This window comes from Pseudomyrmex gracilis, unplaced genomic scaffold, assembly GCF_002006095.1.
Source record: "Pseudomyrmex gracilis isolate BER0280 unplaced genomic scaffold, ASM200609v1 scaffold_752, whole genome shotgun sequence".
NCBI lineage: Eukaryota > Metazoa > Arthropoda > Insecta > Hymenoptera > Formicidae > Pseudomyrmex > Pseudomyrmex gracilis.
Genome location: NW_018021336.1, coordinates 1 through 11405, shown reverse-complemented (window position 1 = coordinate 11405; position 11405 = coordinate 1). Strand labels below are relative to the sequence as shown.

The following is an 11405-nucleotide window of genomic DNA, read 5'->3' as shown; positions in this document are numbered from 1 at the left end:
ATCCTTCCTGAGAAATATCAAGAATATGTAATATTTTATGATGGTATAAACGTGTCGAACAAAGACTATATAGTAGTTTTCTCCTATAAGTAAAAAGAATTAAAAATTCTGAAATTGCGTTATATGGTATCTGAAACGTTTTTATTGTGTGTTAATTGTATAAAGATTACAAAATTAAAAATTGTATAATTCATAATAAATGTAAATTTTGTTAATATCTAAACAAGTCGCATTATAGATTGACTTATATTATTAATCGTATTAAAAAAAAGCACACAAGTTTCATGGACGGTATCTTGACAAATGTGTTTGCGTATATGTACACGAGTGCATTTTAAGGATTCATTATCGATAGGTGCTATTATATAGCGTATAATAAAGAATTATAGTGAATATAATAAAGAATTTTAAAAACGAAGGCTCGCCATTCGCGGATTGCGACAATGACGTTCAAATTCCAAGACAGATCCTTAAAGCAATCGTGACAGTTACACATTGTTTACATTAACAACTACAACTATGTATAATAAAACTTATACAACTAAAACGTCTTCTACGTATGTATAAACTTGTAAATCATTATACATATGTATTACGTGCTATCTATGTAATCAAAATAGATCTTTGACATTGAATAATTCTTATAATATATCATTTTTCGTTTATAACATATATATCTCTATTTATATATATTTATACATGTAAACGTACATATTTTGAAATACTAATTGTGTAAGGATAAACTTGTTTTATGCGCGCAAATATACATGTGCATATAAAAACAGGACGGCATCGCTGTCACTTACTCGATTTTGAATCGAGTTAGAATATTTGTCTTTTATATTATTGGTTGTTCGGAAATATCTTTAGAACCTTCTAAATTTTGTTCCATTTCCTCTCGCAATCAGTCATGAAGTCTCAAACGTTTTCGCCGACAGATGCAATGAGAAGAAAACACGAGTTGTGAAGTCAAGCCGCAAATTGTAAAATCAAAAAAACAAGACTCGATAATTCCAAATGAAAGTGTGTGTGTGTGATTAGATAATCTACACCACTTTTTAAAATCAAATTTAGCCACTTAGAAATAACAAGGTTAAAAAAAATTGCGTTCTACTTTAAAAAATATAAGTTGAATAAATAAATTAATATTAACATTATAAATTTATAAATTAAATAAATTAAATAAATGTATATTAACATTATAATTATAATTGTCTCTCCCATCTGTCTGCGGAAACATTAGGACTTGATTAAAATTCAAAGAATCTGAACAAACAGAAATGGTAGTCAGGTTTTACAGATCTCTACTCTTATGCTCTACTATTTACAAATTTTGCTGATCATTTATGTTTTGTTTAAATATATCTCTTTTTGAAACATCTTTTTAATATCTCCTGAAAAGAATTCAAATAACACAATAGAACAGAAAGGTTTGTGTGTTTTCTAATAAAATCACGATTATTATAGTAAACAATATAAAGTGTCATTTGCAGGTAACTTCATTACGAAAAACTCGAATAAAAGGGACGGAATTTAAGATAAGTAAAATCTTCATTAAAAAAAAAGAAGATTAAACAAATAAGAAGCAATAAGTAGTTAAATATAAAAATAATACTTAATATACTCATTCTATGCATGTACTCGTTTAATTTTTATGAACACTTGTTACTTTTGTAATTGTTTTGGTGATGATGGTTAATAGTATGGCCGACGGAGCTCGCGTCGGCTACTATTACACTGATTTGTACTTGAGATGCTTTGTCTCCGAGAGTACAAATGCCCTCTAATTGTGTGTAGAAAAACAGAAAAAATTGCATGTGTTCTAAAATTTAAATAAACAGAATAAATTATATATATATACATATATATATATGTATATATATACGTAATCATAGAAATGTGAAAAATTTTATCAAAAACGAAAGATAATTGTTTTTGATCATCAATCTTATATATCGTAGTAAGTTTTGTGTGCGTTTTGCAGTCCAAACTAAATTAACATGTCTTTCTTCTATTATACAACAGTCTTCGCGGGCAGATAAGAAAGTATTAACTGTTCTTACGCATCACTGCACACACACATACACACATACACGCACACAATGTAGCCATAATTTTTCAAAAATATCGTCTGTGTGTGATAACATATGAAAATTTATACAAAAAATATATTAAAAAATATATTAAAAAAGTTATAAACAAGTTTAATTATAAGATACACTCTACTCTGAATTATATGTGGTAATCGTACAAAGCAAAGTAGATGTCAGCTCGAGTATTACGACAAAACCATTTGAAATTATTAGTTAGAAATATTTGTTCTCACTTTGGAAATAAATTGCTCGTAGCGTAAATTATTTCATTCACAATGAAACTATTCCACGCAATATGTTTTATGTGCATGAGTTTGTTCATACACACGTATAAAATTATATCTATTTATTTATAAAGTTTTGAATTAAATTCTCAGATCTTAAAGAACGAAATTCACGAACATATCGCGTTTTGATTATCGTCCGCGTATTTGTGCTTTACTAGCAAAGGCCGCCATTCGTATCAATAAAAAAAAAAAAAAAATGAAAAATAACTTGAATATTTGTTTGCTATTCACATTATCGCTAGCCGTCGCTAATTTGCTGCGTTCGGAAATACCTCGTTATTGTGACAACCAGCGACGTGATTAGCACAATACCTGCCGGTGTGGTTAAAAGCGCAGCTGTATTGTAAATAGGGCAGTAGGGACATTGTGAGCTGCCGCAAACTTCGCATATGTTTAGAGTGTACGTAGGCAGTGCGTCAAATATAGTTTCGTTGAAACGTTCTGGAAACACGTAAAAACGAAGTGATAAATCTCAATCACACAAACGATTAAAAAAGACATACATAAAAGGTAATACGGTTTGTACGTACCTGGCGCATAGTAATCGTAAACACGAATGGGAAGATATCGTGACATATTTGCGACCGGATACCAGCGTTCCACCGTGAAATTCACGCATGTCTCCTCGCTGTCCAAATAATCAAAATAGAAGAGCACTTTCTTCTCGAGAAAACGCGCTCTCTGGAGATTTCTCACTCGCTTCGACAAAATGTATCTGTCCAGAACCTGTTGCTGTATTATGTATCCGGTCGGTATTGTTACATCTAACACAGCCATACCAGAACGCGTGGATTCGTCGACGTTTGTCCACCTGTGCAAAACGCGAACCATGAAGTTTACAAATACAAAACACACAATGACTATTAACATTACAACAATCTCTTACCTTTGACAACTAAGATACGAGATGTGAGACTGATTTCTTCCATGGAAATTTGCTCTGGTGATCAAATCGAAGGCTTTAACTGGTGGTTCCGTCTGGAATCTCTTTATATCTACATTGTATTGCACGTGCATCTGCAATATGGCGTATCCCGCACCTTTTGCATCCACTTTTACGGTTCCCCATGCTTCTGGTATCTGAAGAAATATGATTTTTATCGTTGTATATAATTTTAATATTGTTTTTAATGTTTTTTGTCGCAAAATGTAAATATCTCGAAATATGCACCTCAATGGTCTGAAGCCTCGCCCAATTGTTCCTGTTTAAAAACAACGTTTTTGTCTGTCCCGGTAAAGCGGTAGCGTCTACAGTTATCGTGAGTGAACTGACGTCTCTGAATCTTGTTTTTTCGCTGTAAGCTGCCAGCGCGCTCATTGCCCAAACGGTGTCCTGAGTAGAGGCCCATCCGCCGTCCGTTAGTCTTTGCGCGTTCAACCACTTTACTATCGGTTCGAGGAGTTCGGCTTTTTCCTGACGGATAACGTGCACGAGTAGCGCGTACGCGGTTGTCTCTATGTTTTCCGAGTCATACTTATAGGGTAAGCGCGGTAGCAAAAAAGGCCTCTGATTCTCGTACTTTTGCGGAGGAGGTGGCACATACTCTCTGCCCCAATATGCGAATTCGCCCTCTTTTCTCACGTGTGTCGTCAGAATGGTGAAGGCATGCTCGGAACTCGAGGATTGTGCTAACAACAGCGCGTAAGATACTATCGCTACTTCGTAAGGCTTGCCATATAATTCTAACAGTTTTAGATTTCTCTCCAACCATCTGACTGCGTTGAGCGCGGCCAAAGCCACTTGAGAACCCAGGCCACCAGCCTGAGCAAGATCCTTTACGCGTTCCAGCGTGATGAGTACGTGAGCAGTAAGAGTGATGTTTCGATGAGTGATTTCGTCGTTTTCGTAGTTCAAGGAACTGTTCATTTTCCGATCCGGTAACCAGGTCACTTCGTAGAACGAGCCTTCTGGCGTCTGGTGTTTCAATATCCAGGAAACTGCCTGCGTAATCACTCCAGGATCGATGTACAGATAACTTTCCCACTCGTAGAAACTGGCCTCCCGGAGAATCCGTGCGCAAAACGCTGTCAGCCAGACGCTCGACATTGATTGGTTCCAATCAGCACGGAAAAAACTGAAAGATCCGTCCTTATTCATAAACGATAGTTGTCGTTGATAAGCAATATTCATGTAGTAGAAGCTCTCCTTTTCTTGCGTACGATTGCGTTGATTGATCTGACGCATAAACAACGTGGTGTACATATTGACGGCAAAGCTGAACATATTTTGCTCAGCGCAATCCATTGGCAGATTCATGAGGCTCGTCGCGTTTACCGGCATCGTCGGGAAGATCGGTCCAATCACGTCACCGACCACGCTGATCGTTGCCTTGTTAGATCCGAACACGTAGTAACGATTCTCGTCATAAGGTATAATCGGTGTTTCTGTGATATTTACGTGCATATATTGGAAGTAATAAGCACGATTACTGAGATCCAGTAGAATAGATTGGTGCCGATATTGCGGAATCCCGTCGGCTTCGACATGCAGATTGCGAATCACCGAATCTCTGCCAATTAAAGTCATCGCGTAAACGTGAACTTTAATGTCACCGAGTCTAACTGGCACAATAGGCAGATAAACGATGCTAGCATCCTGAGCAGGTATCCAGATAAAGAACTGATGCTCGCCGAAAGATGTACGCGGCTTATACGACTGTACGATGCCTTTGTCCTCAACATGGACAAACTTATAGTCTTTGGAATCAGCCAATACTACTGTCGCTTCGATGTTAAAACGCATATAATTAAAAACAGACACACGAATACCAATCTGTTCACCTTGTTTACTGTTAGTCGGCATCTCCACATTTATATAAAACGGCAAAATTCCGGTATACTCCAACGCCTTCGGCAACATACCAAAACCGATGCTGGGCGATATACTAAATGCAGTGATCATCCAGTGAACCGGTCTTCGCGGTACATTCACATTAAATATCTGTCGTCCATGCGGACCGATATTGATGTCTTTCCACAGCCAAACGTTCTCGTAATGCCTCTGAATCCGGTTAAAGCGCCACTTGCGGAATTCTGCTAAATCGGTGGCGTTTTGTTCGACGCATCGCGTTTCGTCCGTGCCGTCCTCGCAGTCGAACACACCGTCGCATCTTTTCTCCAGTTTGTAACAACGGCCGGTTAAGCACTCGCCGAATCCTTGAGTAATGTTGCAGATATCAGGTCGTCGGTGTATCGCAACGTCCGTAAAAACGACCAGTCCGATATACTCAAACGTGCGATTGGCGTCGATGCCGAAAGTGGACGACGGGAAGTACACAATTTCGTCCGGATCACCGGAGTGGTATTTCCAGGTGTGCAAGTGAGTACCGTTGGTGTCCTCGCCAAAGTGAGTCATTTTTGCAATTACATTCGCGTACGACAGCTCGTTACCCGCTTGTATAGTATAAAATGAACGATCGATACCTGAAAGCGCGACGTAGGCTCCGGGTTCACCGTAAATAGCCACTTCGACTTGCTCACCTGTTCTCGCCTTTTTGTTGTTGATGAATACGGTGAAATTATTACGAGAAATGCCGTTCACCGGGAATGTCATCGAGTCCGCCACGACCTCGCCGTAACGACCAACTTTATAGACCACCACTGTTGCAACGGGAGCCATTTCAGGACTTAGGGGAATCGCAAAGGTTTTTATATCGTGTTGCATATTCTCTTCTCCAGTCAGAAGTATTGTACCTTTGGACATTATAATGTAATTAAAGATTTCAATGTAATAGTTAGTTTGCACATGGAACACCATGTATTCGCCAACTCTCGGCTTCTCGGTGGACGTTGATATCTTGATGTGCCTCATATTCGGAGACTCGTGAGCGAGCAGCAACAATTCAGTTTGCGTCCTGGAACCCTCGCCGTCAATGAAATGCGCATAGATTCTCATAGAAGTGATATCGTTCAGAACCTGTTTGGCGCGATCAGCATCGCGCTCCAATCCGAGCTCTTTTCTCAGGTCCATTTTTATGGACCACACATCTTCATGTTCCGGTGACGCTTTTAGAACATGTGTGTCAATATTACGACGTCCGTTTCGCATCTCAATATCCGCACGGATCTCCATTATAGAGTTTCTCAGTTGTGTAAGTCGTAATGGCGAATTGTCGTGGAAGGACGCGACCAGATTTAGCGTGAATGGCATCGCTGGTTTGAAGACCTGCGGACTGCCGCCGAGAAAATGAATCTTCGTGGTAGAATTAAATACTCTCGACGTAGAATAGCCGACAACCACCTCGTCCAAAAATCTTTCGCCAACTGTTGCAATCACAGTAATCTCTATTCCATCGCTGGACGAAACTGACGGAACAAAACCCAGTAATTCGTTCATGGGATATTGGAAATGATATGTTCCATTAAAAAATCTAAGCACTGGTACTTTCTCTTCGTACCAATCAAGTACTCTAAACCATGACGGATAGTATTCATTGAAGTTAAAATATCTTTCAACCGGTTCAACTTCCACAGATGGATTTTGTGTTCTTCTTAATGGCTTGAAACTGGCTTTCAAGGTTAAATTGCCTTTCACTGGTGCGCCAGAAGTGTAATTCGCTTGAACAATACCATAGATAAAAGGATCGTTGTCAAAGAAAAACGCTGGCATTGTAACATTGACCTCAAAACGCGTTTGATAATACTCTTCTACTAGAAATTTTTTTTCTTCCACTTGATTCTGTGCTATTACTTGCACAATCCATTCTCCAAAGATCGGTTGATCAGACAATTGATATGATAGTGATACTGTACCAAGATTGCTTTGCTGACTGAGCCATCTTCTCATAATTCTTCTGTATGGATCCAACATAAATATATCCACAGGATTGTTGTATGTCTTCAATCCTGTGTCTATTGGAATTGTTCTAAATCGCACTGTATCGCCTTGCATGTACATAGGTTTGTCCAATTGTATGAAAATGGTCATGGAACGTTGTGAAAATATTAATTTGGTTTCATTCAGAAAAGCTTGGCCACCTCTCAGATTATTGTATGTTCCCTCTACACGTAGTTTATAGTCACCACTTACAGAAGTAGGTGGCATACGCAGTTTTAGAGTTTCCGGTATACCCTCTTTCACTTCTTGATAAGCTGCCGCAATTTCTACGCCATTGCGTTGAATAGATGAGCGCACTATCATAGGTAATGGGCTGTCAAGAATGTTTACAGCAACTTGATAAATCTGGCCTGGCCTAACCATACGAGATGCAACTATAAAGTATGTGCTGCAAAAATATAGATTACAATTAAAAACTATCAAGTTTACAATTTTACTTATATAATGTCATGCCACTTATATAATTTTATGTATATTTTGTTTTAACATTACAATTATATTTTGATACCACTTACGCATCTTTAATTATAACATTATCAGTTTGACCTAAAGAATTTCGAAATCCATAGCCTGCATTAGGATCCCGATCATCATAACGATTCCATGGAAGTCTAGAAGTGGATTCTGTAGTATCTTGGGTAAATTGGCTATTTCCAAAAGCCAAAAATAACAAGAGGACCAGAACAGCCATTTTTTCCTAAAAAAAAAAACAATGTATATTAATACATCTCTATTGTATTTTTATCTTACGAATATTACTTCAAACGATTGCTTGAAGAAACTACACACACGCGCGTACACACACAAATTCGAAATAAGTATTTTCAAAATTGAAACAGAACGCACAAACACATACATAGGTTCCATAAAAAAAAAGCACAAGTTTTACACTCACTTGACACTAAAAAATTAAATAAATTATTCTTATAACTAACTAGTCTTGTTTATTAAAAACAAAGGTTTTCTCATGGGGTTAAGTACAGCGTCAACGGTCAACGCCCAAATGTGCATTCTTCAAATCGTGTGTCAGCACTCACCTAAAGACTTTTTAATTGAGTCCAGTATCACTTGTAATTATGAATACTGCATGCTTTAAACGTAAACGCATTCGTGTGCACTTATAAGCGAGAAAATAACGAAATAAAAGCGAAAAACCCGTTAGTCGTCATCCGCTTATGAATCAACGAGCAAAAAGAACCGAAAAGACCAACCCAAAACCACAGATAAAAGAACAGAACGGACGGAGTGTAAACTTTGACGAGAGAGATATCCGCAGGTGTTTTCCAGATAAAAGGGCGCGGTAGTGCGAACGAACATTATATAGTTTCGAAGCGTTTGTAACGCTACATTGCATGTAGCGTATAATATCGATCTAATATCTATAACATGCCGTAAAATATCGGTCTAAAGGATCGTTAGTGTGTATACACATGAACATTGGCTTTGGATTGCCTTGGATAAGTTTCACTTGCCGTTCGCAATACTCATTGAATCATTTCATACCCGTTTTTTATTGACTAGCACAACACAGGCGCGCGCTACGCGCACGCTATTGTTGTTTTTATTTAACGTGTTGTCAGTGAACAAAGCTGTCACCGCGATGACAGATAGTATATACGTCTTATAAACCATATAATACACGTATGAGAAATGTCAGAAATAACGCATGAAAATCAAACTCAAAAAATAGTGAGAGAGAGAAGTGGAAAAACAACACGTGACTAAAGTCGCGTGACAGGGAAAAGGGTAAAAAAGAGAATATTATATATATTATATGTAATATTCTATATCTATATATAATACACACACATACGCATATATATATATACCGTAATCACGTGACCGAAGTCAATAACACCGTCGCGGTCGCGCGGCCGAGGTCAATGACTCTACCGCAGTCGCGCGACCGAGGTCATTGACCTTCTCCCACCAAAACCGCGCGCCCGAGGTCAGTGGCCTGCCAAGGCCGCGCGGCCGCGGTCAGTGACCCCTCCCCCCACCAAGGCCGCGCGCCAAAGGTCAGTGCCCTGCCAAGGCCGCGCGGCCGCGGTCAGTGACCCCTCCCCCCACAAAGGCCACGCGGCCGCGGTCAGTGACCTCTACTCCCACCAAAGCCGCGCAGCCGAGGTCAGTGCCCCGCCAAGGCCGCGCGGCCGAAATCAGTGACATTACTGTAGTATGTATATAATACATATAATACAATATAAAGTATAATATTATAAATATATAATAAATTATATGTATAATATGTATTATTTAATGTTATATATAATATATATAACATTATATATAAATATTATGTTATATATAAAATTACAGTCACGTTATTTTTACGTGTTGTTTTTCTCTTTCCTTTCACGTTACTTTAGTTACGTTTTTAATTTTCTTTACATATACGACGAACTGTCTCAAAATCGCTTTTCATTAACAATAGGTGCGATATATTCGACTCTAAACGCGCACTTCTCGGTCCAAATGCCTTTTTTAATATAGAACTAGCAGACAGCGCGCGCTACGCGCGCGCTTTCATTTTCTTCGGATTCAATTCAAAACATTTATTATTCCAGTTATCATTGTTTTGGTTTTTTTATAAATAAAAAAAAACATTTTTATACTGTTTATTTTCTTAATATTATACCTATATTTCTTCTTTCTTCTTTTCTTATCTTTTATTCTAAAATAGAAGCAATTACTTTTTCCTCCTATACTCTTATTACGTTAAACTCACCTTTTAAAAGATAAACACATCTTCTTTAAGATGATATCATCATTTTTAAGATAAAATCATCTCTTAAAAAATTAAATCTTTTTAAGATAAACTCATCTCATTTAAGAAAAACATCTACTTTACAACAAAATTATCTTGTATAAGATAAAAGCATNTTATTTAAGATAAACTCATTTTATTTAAGATAAAACCATCTACTTTATGATAATATTCTCTCGTATAAGATACAAACATATTATTAAGTTAAAATCATCTTTAAAAAATAACATCATCTTATTACCGATAAAATCGATTTATTTAAGATCCAACATTTTACTTGAAAAGAAAATTCTTTTTTATAAGATAAAATCATCTTATGAGAAAATAATTGCATTTCTGCAAGATAAAATTATCTTATTAAAGAATAATTGCATTTTTTTGCAAAATAAAATCCTCATGTGAAAGAATATTCGCAATTTCGCAATGCGAAATCCTCATATAAGAAAAAATTCGCACTTTCGCAATGCGAAATTCTCATATAAGAAAGAATTCGCAATTTCGCAATCCGAACTCCTCATATGAGGGAGAATTCGCAATTCCCTCAAATTTGCGAATTCGTCATATGAAAAAGAATTCGCAATTCCCTCAAATTTGCGAATTACTAATATAGGGAAGAATTCGCAATTCCCTCAAATTTGCGAATTCCTCATATGAGGGAGAATTCGCGATTCCCTCAAGTTTGCGAATTCCTCATATGAGGGAGAATTCGCAATTCCCTCAAGTTTGCGATTTCCTCATATGAGGGAGAATTCGCAATCCCCCCAAGTTTGCGAATTCCTCATATGAGGGAGAATTCGCAATCCCCCCAAGTTTGCGAATTCCTCATATGAGGGAGAATTCGCAATTCCCTCATATGAAGGAGAATTCGCGATCCCCTCAAATTCGCGATCCCCTCATATGAGAGAGAATTCGCGATCCCCTCAAATGCGCGATCCCCTCATATGAGGGAGAATTTGCGATCCCCTCATATTCGCGATTTCTTCATATGAGGGAGAATTCGCGATCCCCTCAAATTCGCGATCCTCTCATATGAGGGAGAATTCGCGATCCCCTCAAATTCGCGATCCCCTCACATTCGCGATCCCCTCATATGAGAGAAAATTCGCGATCCCCTCATATGAGGGAGAATTCGCGATCCCCTCAAATTCGCGATCCCCTCATATGAGGGAGAATTCGTGATCCCCTCAAATTCGCGATCCCCTCATATGAAGGAGAATTCGCGATCCCCTCAAATTCGCGATCCTCTCATATGAGGGAGAATTCGCGATCCCCTAAAATTCGCGATCCCCTCAAATTCGCGATCTTCTCAAATTCGCGATCCCTTCATATGAGGGAGAATTCGCGATCCCCTCAAATTCGCGATCCCCTCATATGAGGGAGAATTCGCGATCCCCTCAAATTCGCGATCCCCTCATATGAGG

At 38.0% G+C, this 11405-nt stretch overlaps 1 protein-coding gene across 1 annotated transcript; it reads right to left on the bottom strand.

Annotated features, from left to right (window-relative positions):
* Positions 1 to 1143: 1143 nt before the first annotated feature.
* LOC109861425 (CD109 antigen) lies at positions 1144 to 8502 on the bottom strand. The gene is made up of 6 exons (XM_020441064.1): positions 8255 to 8502; positions 7733 to 7914; positions 3552 to 7605; positions 3267 to 3460; positions 2911 to 3191; positions 1144 to 2821 (listed from the first exon to the last, which is right to left on the bottom strand). The coding sequence occupies exons 2-6, from the start codon at positions 7906 to 7908 to the stop codon at positions 2619 to 2621; spliced, it is 4908 nt and encodes a 1635-aa protein (XP_020296653.1). The 5' UTR covers positions 7909 to 7914; positions 8255 to 8502; the 3' UTR covers positions 1144 to 2618.
* Positions 8503 to 11405: the final 2903 nt, after the last annotated feature.